Here is a 16,365-nt window from a genome sequence, read left to right as displayed (position 1 = left end):
ATATTCCGTCAGTCTGGGATCAAAAACCTCCTTACCCCTGACACAGCAATTATGGTGGACAAAGGGTTCTTGGTGGACGACCTGACCCCTGGGACTGTTTACCGCCCAGCCTTTGTCATCCAGAGGGCCCAAATGGCAGAGGCAGATGTGCTGGAAACACAGTCAATTGCTCGCTTGAGGGTACATGTAGAGAGGCTAATCAGAAGAGTGAAAGAAAACAAACTGTTTGAAACCACAATCCCGCTTGCCATATCAGGGAGTATTAATCAAATTTTTACAGTCGCCTGTCTACTCTCTAATTTCCAAAATGGCCCTCTGGTCAAGACCTGGGCAAATGAGGTTTGAAATGTTGACCTTGTGTTGAATGGTGTGTGCGTGTGTGTGCACGTGCATTCTTAATATAACTAATGTTATTTATATAAATGTTATTTATTACACTAGGTATATGGACTCCACTTTTATGTGCTGTTTGTCTAAACCAACATTGTAAAAAGTAAATCAGCCAAGTTTGCATGTTTAAGCTTGCATTGTTTATTAAGTTGATCAGTTACATGCATTTTCGCATATAAACATTGAAATAAAATTGGTCAACTTTGTCTCTGATGACCTTGAACACTTCTACGTCTCTGTATATTCTAGCAATCATCGTGTCTTCCTCCGCCGACACAACAAAATCACACCACGTCATGCCACTTACCAACAGCTGCCCCTGAATTTGGTAGTAGTACGCATGTGATGTCTTCAGCTCCATTTTGCCTAAGGTCATTTTAACATAGGGACAGTCAACGTAGTTTTTAACATTTGGGCACTTAATTTCTTGAAGACCAAAAGGAGACGGTTCTGTCGGGTCAAAAACTAGTCCATCCGGAGATGCTCCCAGCCAAGGCGTGTCTGGGTGGATTATAAATCCACACGGATAGTGGTTGACCCTCTTTATTTGAGTGTACTCCCATATGGCATCAGCCTCCAACTCCAGTCCTCTTCTCATGGCCTTTGTCTGGTATGTTCCCTTCAGGATCCTATCAGCCAGACTGTCCTCACATTTGTTGCTGACAAAGCAGATCTCCCTGAAACGGGAGGAAGTGAGTCTTGGTCTCCGCAACTGGTGCCATTCCTCGCAGGAGCTTTGGCTTCTTGTGGCACTTTCCAGTTTATTTGCCATGTCCCAGGTCACCTGTAGGCTCTGTAAGTGCCTGCACTCTGCCTCAGTGGTGTTAGACATGTAGATTGAGGGCTGTAAGTGGTAACCTTGCAAGGGTAGGGATGGACGAGGTGGGGCAACGTGGAAGGATAGATCTCTATGTGCTGCTGCTGGCTGTTGGTAGGCAATCAGGCTTCCGGCTTGCACCATCCCAAGGGCAGAGTTGACCAATGGAACCTCACAGGTGATGTTCATGCTACACACCATTGGCGACTCCGCTCTGGAGAAGTCGGCATATGTCTCAGTCACCTTGGGATGGAGTAGTGTATAGTTTAGCAATACAACTCAACATCAACTAAGCACAATTTTAGTTCTATGCACACAGTATCTGGCACATTTTGTACAGCTCCACACAACATTACAAATGGTAAGACTGGTTAAATAAGAAGGTAAACTCACCCGAAGGACGGAAAGAACAGGTAGATCCCCACTGAGGCCTTTGTAAAGTGTGCTCCTGCGAAGTGCAGTGTAAAACGTGTATAAGTGGAAATGCTCGAGGGCATATAGACCTGAAATCAAAATACCCATGTATTGTTACAATATTGCTTTTACCTTATACCCTCTGTTGTTGCTTTAGGATGGCTCTTCGGTTTAGCAGACAGCACAGCCATTTTGTCCTCTGGGCCTGGTTTTATACCCTGTAGTGTTTGCAGGACATACATTAAGCACAACTCCAGTAAAACAACATAACTACAAAACTAGTAATTAGTTATATGTTTTTGGTTGACTTACCAAAGTCCTAGGTTTGTGCCACTGCTGTTCTCCCTCAGTACAGCTTAACACAGGGGGGACTACAGGCACCTTCAGCTGCGAGTAGTGGGCTGACTGGTACAAAAGAGCAACACAGTGGTTGCACAGTGCAGCTCCAGCAATGCAAGAACATTTATGGTGAATCAGCTGCACAGGCTTGCTGTCTTTAAGCACCACCTGCAATGTCAGAATGTCATAGAAAGTCACAATTATCATAGCCTGGTCAGTCATTCTTTAAGGATACTCATTGCTTACAGATTCTTTTAAGATACAGTCTTTCATTGTGACTCATTTCTTTAGACCAGCAGACCACTCCTGATGTTGAATCCTCGGTCTAACATTTTGAAGTTAGGAGATAAGACAATATTCTAAGCTATGTGTTGGATTAATATGCTGAATATTGTGCCATATCATTTTCCACTTGTATTTCAGTAGTAGTACCTTTCACTCCAGACTGTAGCTTAATTAAAGGATCAAAACAATGAGCAAGAAAACCTTCACCCAGTGGGGACTAGCTAGGTAAACTTACATTTTAACCTGGTTGCTCTTACAGTAGTCAATATTTTCTAGTCACCATCGTCAATTCCCTAAACTTTACTCTAGCTGATTCCCCACCTGCTAACATAACTAATGCAAGCAAAAACCCAGTGGGGACAAGCAATGCACAGTAAACCCGTAGCAGCTAGCTGCTAAGGTACAGTAAACATGTAGCACTACATTAAACATTGCTAATCCCCAGGAACATCAAAAACGCTGGGTTATTTGGCTGATAAGCAAACTCTTATGTTATCTCATCTTCTTACATTATCTTTGGGGTGGAACGGTACACAGAAGTCACGGTTCGGTTCAAACCTTGGTTCAGACATCACGGTTCGGTACGATTTCGGTACAATGGAGTGAAAAGCAAAACAAAAATGCAGAAGGCATTTTTATAAATGTCTTAAACCTTGTATTTTTTTATTAATAAAGTAAAGGCATAGAACCAGTTTATTTGTAGTCCACTGACAATAGTTTTATATAATTAGTTTATTAATTCAATTAATAAAAAGACCTTGTGATATGTTTGGTAATTGTACCTGAATGAATTTAAAATTAATTTGCTATATTTTAGATCAATATATTTGTTTTCCTTAATTTTAATTAACCCTAACTTTATTCTCTTCTGAATTGTAAATAATTGATTTCCGTATAAAATAATACTGCCATTAAAAACACATTTGATTTTCTTTTTTAATCAATGTAGAATTAAAATTTCTAACTTAAAAATAAACAGATTAGTGTGAGTGTGTGTGAATTTGGTTGGGTGACAGATAGTTTACAGTTTGAAAAGAGTTTACAGTGTGACAAAAGCACAGTGTTGTGTTTTATTGCGAGTGTACACAAATATAAGTAAACACTTTGCAGTTTGAATGATGTCCAGTACGAACAAAATGATGGAGTATGTTTTTATGTTTCCACTGTTCAATCGCGCCCGCGCCTCTCTTTCTCATGAATTCGTGCACCGAACCGTGACGCCCGTACCGTTTCGGATCAATACGAATACATGTACCGTTCCACCCCTTATCTTATCCATAACTAGCATCACCATACACTCAAGCTGTGAGGTTTCTCTTTTTTCGTCAGCGACCTGTAGCACATTGCCCTGACGACCACCTCTCCTGAATCCTGATCTTTTATGGAAACTGACGGAAGGAGTATATAATTTGTGTTGAATAACAACATTAGCAAAACAAACATTTATATTAATTTATAATAAACATTTATATATATTTATAGTCACAAACAGTAGCTGGTACTTTTACTAGCTAACGTCAGAAGCTATCAGATACTTACCCTCATAGTTGTGAATGTACGAAGAAATGTACATTTTAAATCCCTTGTCGGGGTGCGGGACAGGGCACCGACGATCCTGTGGATGTCGCTGACGCTCACTGCCGGTAAATCCGAAAGACACCGGGAAAAGGAAGAACTGCTAGCGGCGACTGCCATTCTGTGGTAAAATTCTAGTAGTGAAATCGACAGGCTCATAACCGGAAATTGATATGCCAACTCTGAATGAAATCGAACGTTCGCTCCGCCCATTGTGCACAGAGGCTATTGGCATCCATTTCGGCGTCTCGCGCTCGTCATCCACTCAAAACGTAACGTTAACCAACTATTTGGCCGGCTCGCAAGCCCAAACAAGTGTGTGCGGCGTGCCTGATATTTTGTTTCCGGTCTAGCTAGATCCACTTGCGCTTTGGTCGACGAAGCAACAAAACGTCCGGTTTCATAGCGGAGCGCCGCGCATGCTGCGTCCTGTTTCAAAAGCATGTGAAAATAACTACAAAGTTTGCTAGGCCAAAAAGACCTTTAATCGCACGATAAAAAAATCTGCATTCGTCTGCCGACAGAGCTCCAGAGGAGCACAAGGAAAGTTAGAAGACCACTGTCCACACCGCTCTGTTGCCATGTTTGTTGTGCTCTCTCCGCAAAGCTGGACCTTACGAATGGCAGGCCGGAAGGTCCAAAAATATGACTTGAAATAAAAGATAAAAACTCGGACGAGGTCAAGGACGATGCAAAATATGGCAAAAGATACCGTGACCTGTATCTGGATGGCTCTTAAATGTGCCTTTGGGAATAATTTAATGCTTCATCAATTAAATGTCCACATCTGCAACGTTATCTGGAATACAGCATACGGTTCCTATCATAGCACAGATTCCTCCTTTGGCTGCTGTCAGTTGGTCCACGGCCATTTTGTTCAGTAAGTCTAATTCTTTAGTTCTTCCTTAACCCTTAAGTCTGGTTCAGATTACACGATTTTAGCCCGATTTTGGCACGATCCGTTTGACGTAGTGGCGATTCGTAAACGACAACGGGCGTCGGGACGCAAGATTCGACCGTTTCATCTCGTATAGTGAGTCATAGTGGACGACAACCGACACCGCACCTGCGATGCTTCACAACATCAATATAAAAAGACTAGCATGTTTAATTTTTTCCCGGTCCTCCACGACGGGTTCCGTCACATGTGTAACCTTGACCAATAGGAGCACAGAAGCTTTTCCGTACACAGCTTTCAAAAATGGCAAAAGGAAAGAGAGACGATGGTGCTGCTAGGTGGAGTTATGAAATGGAGGAAAGGTTCGTGGAGCTGTGGCAACAGTGCTCCTGCCTGTATGATGTTTCATCGAGCGAGTACCATGACAGAATAAAAAAAGAAAAATAATGGCGAACGATTACGGAATCACTTCAGCAACCAGGTGAGTACTGGAATTAGCATTAAGCTAGCTAATCATTCATTAAATTTTCCTTCGATATAGAGAAATTTTTTTATGTGAGTGTGATTATGTGTGTGCGTTAGAGATGCGCGGTTGGGGGTTATAGCCGCGGACTATCGGGCGGATGACGTGACGAAAAAAAATATTTTAATTAAATTCGGGCGGGCGGTTTCTAGTCTCGCGGCTGTCATCAGCAGCGCCTTGTATCAGCGGATGATGAGTTTTGTGATGCGGTTGCGGATGAAATAATAGCCCATCCGCGCATCTCTAGTGTGCGTGAGCGAGGGAATGTGTGAGTGAGTGGGTGAGCGAGAGTGAGTGTGTGAGTGAGTTTGAGAATGTGTGTTTGTGTGTGTGACTCAAAAATGTTATTCTGTCATTAATTACTTACCCTCATGTCCCTCAGCCCTTTGTTCATCTTCAAACACAAGTTAAGATATTCAAAAATATCTTAATTTGTGTTCCAAAGATGAATGAAGGGCTTGTAGGTTTGGAATATGTTACATGATGGGCTAATGTAGAAAAAATAACTTGCGGTCATTTTGGGATGAATATATTCTGGAAATCCTGCTTTTTTTGTTATTAATGGAAATCATCTTGTCTCAGTTACAAATTTGACTGGTAAATCATAAAGAATTCTTTTTCCACCCTTTAGAATTTATTGCATTCCATATTGTATGTTCAGGGGTGACAGATTGATAAGCAGACGTGGTATTTATGACTGGATGTAACTTTTTATACTTTGCAGTAAAAATGTCTCTCCTACTGATTTTGTCATATCAGAAATATCTCATGAAAAAAATAGTGAAGACCACTGTTCTAAACAGTCTTTATAACAAAATACAAAAAAACATGACACTTGAAGAAAAAAAAAAAAAAAAAAATATGTATACAATTTTATTATATATAATAAAGTTTCGTTTCAAATGGATGAGGAAAAAATAGCAAATTCACGATTCTATGGTCAGAAGCTGGCTACTTGACAAATGAAAATCACAAACATGGCACTTGTTCATAAAATTATTTTATAAATACAATTTATTAATATGTAGGCCTAATATAATTTTATCTCAAACAAATTAGGAAAATAAAGTGGGCTGAATCCAAAAAGCTCTAAACGAATTTTAGAATTAAGACGGTAATTCTATAGACCATTTAAAACAGTTAAATATCTGACTCTGGAAAAAAAAAAACTGGATATTTTTTTTTCATTTGATGTTATTAAACTCTGAAACCAGAACGAATAACTTTTTTTTATTTTATCTGAATGATCTGAATGTATTCTCGGCTACGGCTATGACTGCATGGCAACTGGCAAGGCTTACGTTACAGACTGTTGCTATGTGACTGAACATTACTACCAATCATTTTTATAGACCTGTAAGGCCGTCTAATTTGATCCAATGGCGGCATTCAAATTAGCGGTGAAGGTCTCACGCGTGCTCCGTCTCTTCCCATCATGGCAAACGGATTTTCAATTAAATGCAATACATTTTATCTTATGTATTAACTCGTTTCATCTGACTCCATAAAATGAAAAAGTTTTTCAATGATATCTGTGCATCATTAAATATACGTTAATGTTTGACTATTCCTTTTAACTCCAATGGAAATGAAGTCAAAGTCTATTAGTATAATCAAATATAACAATTTATTATGTCAGGTAAAAGTATTATGCCAATTTCATAATCAGTTCAAAGATCATCAATACAAAACATCAAATGCTTTAGGATGAGAGAAATAGATGCAAACCCAACATTTAAGAAATACATGAGCTAATCCTCACGGGCTATCTGAAATACAGAAAGAGCCACGATCTTCTAGCTGCATTCCATTAAATAGCCAGAACTTCTTTACAATGGTAATTTGTATTCAGGTTACACCTTATTTTGGGGGTAGGGGAGAAATACCATTTGCCTAGAGTCCACCTTCCTTTGTGTGTCATCTCTAAACTTCTAAAAAACCTTATTACCTTTTGTTTTACTCTTTTGGAATGAGACATCTGAACCACTCACTCTGGAACATTTAAAATGATACTAAACACAATAATCATTCACATGAAACCATATATATATTCTCATGTGAGTTTTAGCGGTTACTGGGTGAGAGAATGAAATGTAAATCAGGTGAGACTGCGTGAGGGGGAGGTCCAATGTTAATTTTCAGCAAGTTCCTTTGTCCTGACCACATGGTCTATTGAAACAGTTTCTCCAACCAGTTTTCTTCAGTCTTACAGCCCTTATGCACCAGAGAAACGAGGGCACCGCCATCTTTAGAATATTGTCTTTGAACTTCCGTTTTTTCGGTTGCTCTGTATGTTTCTATGGCATCGCAGTCCAGGAGTAATTAGCTGGTGAAGTTGATTTACTTATTGTAGAGTTAACGAAAGTTCATGAGCATTGTAATGTTTACTATAAGCATTGTAAAGCATGTCTTAACAAATGGACCGTAGGAATTTTTTTTTAACAAGCCGTTCATTCATAACTAGGCAATATCGCTGTGAAAATACAGACCGGAAGTCAAAAGACAATGAGCTCAGCGCGGAAAAGGGGCGCGGCTACATAAGGTCTAAAAAACTTAGAATTTTGCATACAGGACAAATAAGCTGCCCTGTGTCCAAACCCATAAGATTTGTCACATAAATGCAGTAACATGCAGTCCTGTCAGACAAGCTGTCCCACTTCGCCGTGATCTTCTGATTCCCTAATATTTCCAAATTTAATAATAGACTTCTTAGTTATGAAAATAATAAGCAGTAAACTGGCGAATTCCAATTGTCTCATTACTCTCAGCATTTTACAAATATTTGGGATCTGAAAGATACAATTACAAATTTTGCAATATTCTTTTAATGCATATTCACTTTGTCGATAACAAAAGGTAAAAGTGGATGGAAACTTGGCTATAGATGCACAACGCTGGAACAGAAGCATTGCTAAAGATCTGGGCGTCCATGAATCCACTTTCTGGGATGTTGACTACTCAATAGAGGCTTTCGCACCGGAGGAACCATTTTATAGTTCCTAGAACTATTGGAGGAAGTACGCAAATTTTGGTGTATTTGGACCACAGGAACTAGGAACAAATTTATCTCCTACTTCAGAGTCGGTCTAAACCAGCACTATAGGAACTACCAGTGACATTAGTGTTCGCTGATTGGCTGAACACACACAAAACACCAGCACCCGCCATTTTAAAAAAGCTGTGTAAACACACAGTTATTAGCCTATATATTTACTCCAGAGACTAACTCTACGAACATGGAAAACAGTGATAGATGGGCCTCTTAACCTTTACACTGAGAAGAAAATCCAACGTAACTTTGAGGGGACCAAGCCAAACATGGATTATGTATTTCTGCTCAGCAACACTGGACATCAACCACACAGCATACGCTTATAACTTTTCATTACTGTCTACTTTCAATGTATAACAGTGCTATCTAATAACATATTAGACAGGACTTTTAGACAGATCGTAACCTAATGAACACGGAGAATGCGAGCACTGTGTGTTCAGGCTGGCGTTCAGTGCCGTCAAAAATAAATGTCTGCCGCTCCATCAAAATAAAAGTCACAACAACAAGCGTGGCTTTCGAGACTTCAGAGTTCCTACTGGCGGTGCGAATGCAACCAGGAAAACGCTCCTATGGGAACCATTAGTTCTCGGGGAACCACCCTGGTGGCTAGTTCCTAGAACTACCCGGTGGGAAAGCCCCTTATGTATTCAATCCAGATATTTTCAAAGCGGCTCTCTAGGACCGAACTTGCCTACCCCTGCTCTATACAATCAAAATGTATTTTTACACAGATGGATATTTTTATGGCACCATTTTAAATTGCCAAGCCTTTTAAAACTCATTCCACATATATAAAAATAGTCTCACATCAGACGTTTCGAGTGTCATCGGTGTAATAAAAAATATTTTGCCATCACAATTAAATTGTCTGAAGTTGCTCCTTTTTCTGCATTGTCTTTTCAGAATGAGTTTGCAAATGACATTTCAGTTCTGCTCGATATGTGAAACTCTTCTCACACTGAAGACATGTGAAAGGCTTCTCTCCAGTGTGAGATCTTATGTGCGTCTTAAGGCTTTGTTTAACTGTGAAACTCTTTCCACACTGAGGGCAGATGAAAGGCTTCTCTCCTGTGTGAACTTTCACGTGAACATTAAGGTTTGATTTGTTTGAGCAAGTCTTCCCACAGTGATGACACATGAAAGGTTTCTCTCCAGTGTGAGTTACTACATGATTCTTAAGGTGCTCAGTGTCTGTGAAACTCATTCCACACTGATGACAAATTAAACAATTCCCTCTTGAATGAATCCTCCGGTGGGAATTAAGGGCGACTCTTTGTCTGAAACTTTTTCCACACTCATCACAATTGAAAGGCTTCTCTCCAGTGTGAGTTCTCATGTGGGATTTAATTGTTGCTATATGTGAAAAACTCTTTCCACAGTGAGGGCATGTGAAAGGCTTTTCTCCGGTGTGAATTCTCATGTGGATTTTAAGGCTTGCTTTTCTAATGAAAAATGTTCCACACTCTTGGCAGGTGAAAAGGTTCTCTCCAGTGTGAATTCTCATGTGGGCTTTAAGTCTGTATTTTTGAGTGAAACTTTTTCCACACTGTTGGCAGGGGAATGGTTCCTCTACAGTGTGAACTCTCTTATGCTTATTAAGGTTTCCTTTTTCAGCAAAACTTTTTCCACACTGTTGGCAGGAGAAAGGCTTCTCTCCAGTGTGAATTCTCATGTGGACTTTTAGGTTTACATGTTGATTGAAACTCTTTCCACATTCTTGGCAGGTGAAATTACTTCTAGCTCTCGACTTTTGTGAGGAAGTATTTTCAGTCTGTGAGCAACTAAAAGATTTTTCTCCAGTTATGAAATTATGATTTTTATACTGATGTGTCTCTTCCTTTTCATTCAGTTCTTGACTCTCTCCATTCAGGGCCATCAGGTCTAGGGTGAAAAAAGACAAATGAACCTGTTTAATAGCACAAAGCAACAGACATCAAAACATTTAGACATTTAAAGCATTAAAACCAACAAAGCAACCAAACCAACAATATGTATGCTAAATCATAAACCAACTAAGCTACCAGAAGAGGTGTTATCTGAAATCTCAGAACACACAGACCTCTGAATCTAATCAAATCGTATCATGTCATGTTTTGAGGTATCGATAAATCCTGAATCGCTGGCTATTAGAATCAATGTTGGATTGTATCGTATGATTTACACCTCTAAATTTAATATACCCCCCTCCCCCCCCCCCCCACCCCTTGGCGCCGGCCCTGTGTTTATGTCACAGTTAAAGCAGTTCCTGTGTCCTCTAAAATGTTTTTAAAAGTTTTTTTGTGCTTAATGTAATTTATTTAATATATATATGATGTAAGTTCTATATTGCATTGTAGATACCTTATATCGGTAATTTGAGTGAAAATAACAAATCCTTCGAATATAAATAAGAGTTTTAGTGCAAACAAGCAATTAGATTGCATTATAAATTATGTAACCAATATAATAATAACTAACACGGCATGCTTTCTAGATAGTCATGGAAGAATAAATTTGACGTAATCTTCTTTTGCAGAACCCTAAACCTAGTGCAACATTGGGAGACTTGGATTCTTGGGTCCGAAACAACATACTTGGCTGGCTGAATTCGTTTTGACTCAAAAGAGCATCTAAAAGAAGTCCCATTTACTTTTTTTTTTTTTTTTTTTTTTTTTTTAAGTTGATAAAGAATTGATAAACGAGATCTCTGATTGTAGTCCTTTTTAAGTAATTTACATAATTTAATTATACAGTATCTGTACGAAGCCTGGTCATACTACGCTTGCCTTCCAATGCTAAAGCCAAACATCGCAGTACTTGGTCATGGCACCAAGTAAACCGACCTTGGCTAAGAGCCACCTTACATCCTGTGAAAATGTGCCTTAATGTGGCAGGTGATGAACACAACGGACAAGAGGGATCCTCTCCTACCCAGCGGTTTAGGTTCTGCGGTGATGGGAGAACATCATATGTTGACCTAATAAGGAAACTGATCCTACTCTCTTCCATTGACCAGAGGTCTTGCCAGCCCATCTTACGTTGTTCCACACTCTCCCATCTCATCCACTCTCCCTGCTTGGCCTGGGAAATGGCCTTTATACACCTCATCCTCTCCTCCTGCTTTCGCACCTCGTTGACTACCAGCTTCCTCCTTTGAGCTGGGCCTGCCTGGTGCCATTTAGGAGGAGCTAAACTGAGCCCAAAACCCCCTCTTCCATACAGTACCTGTCCCACGATATCCCCAATTTGAAGGTCAGCCTTTGCCTCTACCACAGATTTATTTGCTGACCACTTCCTACCAGTTAACACAGGTGCTGCCTCCCTTACACATTTGTCGCGTGACTCTACTAAAGTCATTTCCAGTCTGACCTTGGCACACTTAAACTCCTCGGTTAAAGCAGAGACTGGCAGCTGCAATACTCCTTTACTATAAAGTCCCACTCTGCTGAGGCAGCGTGGAACTCCCAGCCAAAAAAATATTATCCTCTCACCTATGTAAATTTTTTCATAGAAACTGTATTTGTGAAAGATAACAGTCAGGATTTCAGCCTTGTTGTTTATTAAAGTTACAAACAAATAACCTAGATTTGGCATCTAATCATGGCTACATCTTTCTTTGATTACTTTTAGGTCTTTCTGTGACAGACATTCACTTGGATAGCCTGATATTTATGTTGAAATTTGTGGACAAGCATTAGCATGGTTTGTGGCCTATCTATCCGACTGCTACCACTGTTTGTGTGTAGATGAAGAGACATCTCATGAAACACAAGTATGGTGTGACACAGGGCTCAGTATTGGGTCCTCTGCTTTTCCCCTTGTACATGCCTCCCCTAAGAGTCATTATAATTAGATTTCACTACATTATCAATGATACTCAGATTTATATTTCCTCACAACCTGAAAAAAAAAAAACTACACTGCTCTCAGCTGAAGTCAGCAGAGTGTATTAAAGATATCAAACTTGGGATGACTAGTCATTTTCTTGACCTATACTAACTGTTAGGGATGCAACGATACCGCTTTTTCAAAACCGATCCGATCCGATCCCAAAATTCTGAGTATCGGCCGATACCGATACCAATCCGATACCAGTGCAGTTTTTTTTTTAAATCAAGTAGAATTTCTATAACTCTGTGTGTTGAACTGATAATCACTCTTTTGTGTGTTAAACACAATCTACTTAACACAGACAACTTAATTTTAAAGAAAAACAACAAATCCAAAAAATATATGATCATAATCTGTGACAAAAATGCTATAATAAACTAGATTAGTGGATAATTCAGCAGTGCAATTTAGTCTAGAAAAATCATGAGTGCACAATAATTGTATAAAATCTGAACATTTATTGAAGAAAATTTAGGGGAACAAATAAGAGACAATAAGTGTAACACTAAATCTGGTCAAACATTACACATTGCTCTTTGTATTGTTGTAAAATACATTCATGAAAAACAAGATAACAAAAATCAAAAAGATAAATTATTATATATAGGGCCTAGCCTATGGCTAGGCTACTATAAAATTGAGACATGTTTTAAATGTATAGCACAGCTGTTTAATGAGGCAGCAACATATGATAGATAGGACAGAACAAGAAAGGCTATTAATAATCTTTCATTGCGCAAAAGTAGTATTATATGATTATGAAAGGATCCAATACAGTGCGGCACACAGCGCTTATGCGCATCCCGAGCGCAGAATGATGCGCTTGAAGCAACACGGAGTCACAGCGCGCAACGTGTCGAATCCGCATTGAACAGTTCAAAGCACAAAGGAAAGACATATCGATGCGTAGTGTATTATACACAGTATCTATGCAATCGTTTATTGAGCCTTTTCTTTTAACAGTTTTAAATTTCAGTTACTGTGCGCGTGAAGAACAATTATAGTGCTCTCTGACTCTAGGCTACTCTGTTGCGATCTAACAGACGCCCGGTAGAAAGTAACATGATTTAGTTACAGCAATAAAGTCCAGCAATATAAAGTTGTTTTATGCTAAACCATAGACCTTTATCTACAGATCAAGAATAATAATAGTAACATTGAATCATCTTGATCTTGGAGAGTTTCATCGTGTTGCCTGTCGTAACAGAACGCGACGCGCTGTTAAATGCTGAATGGAGAATGACTGACAGCCGCAGCGGAGGGAAAAAGTTTAAGAGGTCTTGAATTTAATGACTTAAATATTAATTTTTATCTCACATTATACTATATAATGGCTTCAGAACACTTATAAGATAGTGCACGAAAACTTTATGGTACTTGATAATGTTTTTGTGCCTTTTGTGGGGCTTAACAATAACACAGAATAATACGCACAATATCGGATTTGGATCGGCCTCCTCTGACCGATACCCGATCCGGCAAAAATGGCAGTATCGGAGCCGATGCCGATACTGAGTATCGGATCGATGCATCCCTACTAACTGTAAGATACTTGAATAACAGGAGGAGACATCGTAACTTTTACTGAACTCAAAACAGCACAGATCAGACATCTGCACATGTTTTCGGACAATCGTCAACCGAACCACAGGCTCTACTCGTCAGCACAATGGTGACCCCAAAAACTCAGACATACCAGAAAACCTTTTAAATATTAACAGATCTCCCCCTATATTAATGTTGAGCAAAGCACATTAAATAATACTTAATTTTAACATTTGCCCTCCTTTAACAGTCAGAAGCAAAGCATGCTGGGAAGTAGAAATCTGTTATAACTCATTCCGTGAATGTGTGTGTGTATGTGTGTGTGTGTGTGAGGGAGAGAACTTGCATTCACCTTTATATGGGAACATGTGCAATATATGTACACAATAAAGGGTCAAACTTTGTGAATATTACATGTAATGCTATTTTTGTCATCATTTATAAACATTTTATATGTATTTATATATAGCCATACATAGTCAAAGCATATAATGCAGTGTATTGAAAAATATAAGCATTAGTTTACCATATGGAAACGTATTATGTAATATATCGCATTATATTTTGCAGTATATTTCTATATATTTTTGTTTCGTAAGGGTGTTGTATGTAAAAATTATTCTCACATAATACGAGCATGTTAAGGGGAAAAACAGATGCATGGTCCTTTTAAATGAAGCGGAAATCATGCAGCTTTGAGAATGAAACCAACCTGTTTGTTCCTCCGTATCTTCATGTTTCACATTGAATGTTTCTTCAATCTTCATATCTTCACTCTCCTCTTTAATAAACAACATTGTTTGTTCCTCAGTATCTTCTTGTTTCATTCTTAATGTTTCTTCAATCTTCATTTCTTCTCTCTCCTCTTTAAGAAATGCCATCTTTATTATAGTGTCACACGGATCTCGGTCGCTGTGTTGCTTTTTCTGTGTTTAGAGAATTTGTTAAGTTTAAGATGAGAATAATTAACAGGAAGAAACATACATAAATAAATAAAAATAAAAAATCAATCTCAATCCGCTCTAGTTCAGTGTTAAGAGAGTCAGTCAGAGTGAGAGTTAATGGACTTAAATTTCCTAATCAGCCAAAAACTTTCTAAACTAACACTACAAATTAATAAAACAACACAAATTATATAGACATTTCATATTTGTATATTTCATTTGTAGATCACTTAAAAGATTCCACTTTAAAGAAAACATTAGCAGTTGGCTCGTCAGTTGTCTTTACACATGTTTGTGATTGCATTTACACTGTTTTGAACAGCACGTGTCGTCAGTGTGAGGTGATTCGAATCACTGAATTAATTTGTTAATCATTGGTTCAGTTGAGTAGAAGAAAAGTTTCTCTAATTATACTTCCCATTGACCGAAATCGTGTTTACAATAAACTCGTTCACGATATTGGGAGCGAAATGAGACGCACATTTTCTTTAAAAGGATACTCCACTTTTTTTGGAAATAGGCTCATTTTACAACTCCTCCGGAGTTAAACTGTTGAGTTTTACCGTTTTTGAATCCATTCAGCCGATCTCCGGTTCTGGCGGTACCACTTTTAGCATAGCTTAGCATACATCATTGAAGTGGACAAGACCATTAGCATTTCTCAAAAAAAAAATGACCAAAGAGTTTCGATATTTTTCCTATTTAAAACTTGACTCTTCTGTAGTTACATCGTGCACTAAGACCGACGGAAAATGTAAAGTTGCGATTTTCTAGGCTGATATGGCTAGGAACTATACTATGAAGATATTTTTGGTGCAATACCACTGAACGCCTGTGACAGTGGAATTTGTAGTTGTAGAGAATAGCCACACATGTGTATCAGTAAATCTGAAGTCACAGAGAGAAATGTTTTAAGAGTTGCAAACTTGTAGACTTTTTTTTATCTTCCACAAACACAACACAACAGTTACACCTTCTCAAATTCTCCGTTGCAGGTGCACAAATCCTATTCTACAAATCACAAATTAAGAAACTCGTAAGCTCACATTTTTGCTACAGTTGCTGCAGTGAATATGGTGCAAAACGCATTTAAACACCCGCATCAAAAAATGTGAAGTCACAGAGAAGTTTTGCTCATCTGCACATCAGTATGTGAATTCATCCAATGAGAGTTGCACACTCGTAGAATATTTTCTCACAAATGTCTTGTATATTTTTCTAGCACAAACACAAGTACTACAGCTGCTTGAATCTGCTGCGACGAATCTCAAACACTATTTTTCGCTTTCAAGTGACAAGTTTCGTGCGCTCTCCCTTTTGCACCAAGTGCACCGTGAAATGTTGTGCATCTGTAGAGGGAGTGGGCGGAGCCTACATTAATATTCATGAGTTTCCCGCTCATGGAAACTGCTCATTCTAGTTCACGCTACTCGTTTCTCAGCAGGTTTAAAGGCCATATTGCAGGTTAGAGGACCCAACGAGTCAATGTATAGAAAAATTATGTAGGAACTAGATTTTCTTTAAAATATACTTATAAATACGCTACAGAAGCTTCTGGAGTCGTTTTTGTGAGAAAATTTTACTTCCACGTCTGAAAATGGGCGTGGCGGGCGTGACATAACGGGCGGGAGAGCGGTCGATTCAAACAACAGGAAAACAATGGATCGCAATGACATTTCGGATGCTGAGGAAGTACTTACTCGTATTACG

At 38.9% G+C, this 16,365-nt stretch overlaps 2 protein-coding genes across 2 annotated transcripts in view; both read right to left on the bottom strand.

The window, feature by feature from the left end:
* The window catches only part of LOC130073205 (gastrula zinc finger protein XlCGF57.1-like), a 250,423-nt gene that overhangs the window by 33,266 nt on the left and 200,792 nt on the right, over positions 1-16,365 (bottom strand). The window lies entirely within an intron of this gene.
* LOC130073204 (gastrula zinc finger protein XlCGF28.1-like) lies at positions 9,026-14,636 on the bottom strand. The gene is made up of 2 exons (XM_056238674.1): positions 14,424-14,636; positions 9,026-10,177 (listed from the first exon to the last, which is right to left on the bottom strand). Exons 1-2 carry the CDS (start codon positions 14,590-14,592, stop codon positions 9,156-9,158), a joined length of 1,191 nt encoding a protein of 396 aa, XP_056094649.1. The 5' UTR covers positions 14,593-14,636; the 3' UTR covers positions 9,026-9,155.

Source organism: Rhinichthys klamathensis, unplaced genomic scaffold (genome assembly GCF_029890125.1).
Source record: "Rhinichthys klamathensis goyatoka isolate OS25496 unplaced genomic scaffold, OSU_Roscu_1.1 h1tg000530l_1, whole genome shotgun sequence".
In the NCBI taxonomy this organism is placed as follows: Eukaryota; Metazoa; Chordata; class Actinopteri; order Cypriniformes; family Leuciscidae; genus Rhinichthys; species Rhinichthys klamathensis.
This window is presented reverse-complemented; position numbering and strand designations above follow the sequence as displayed.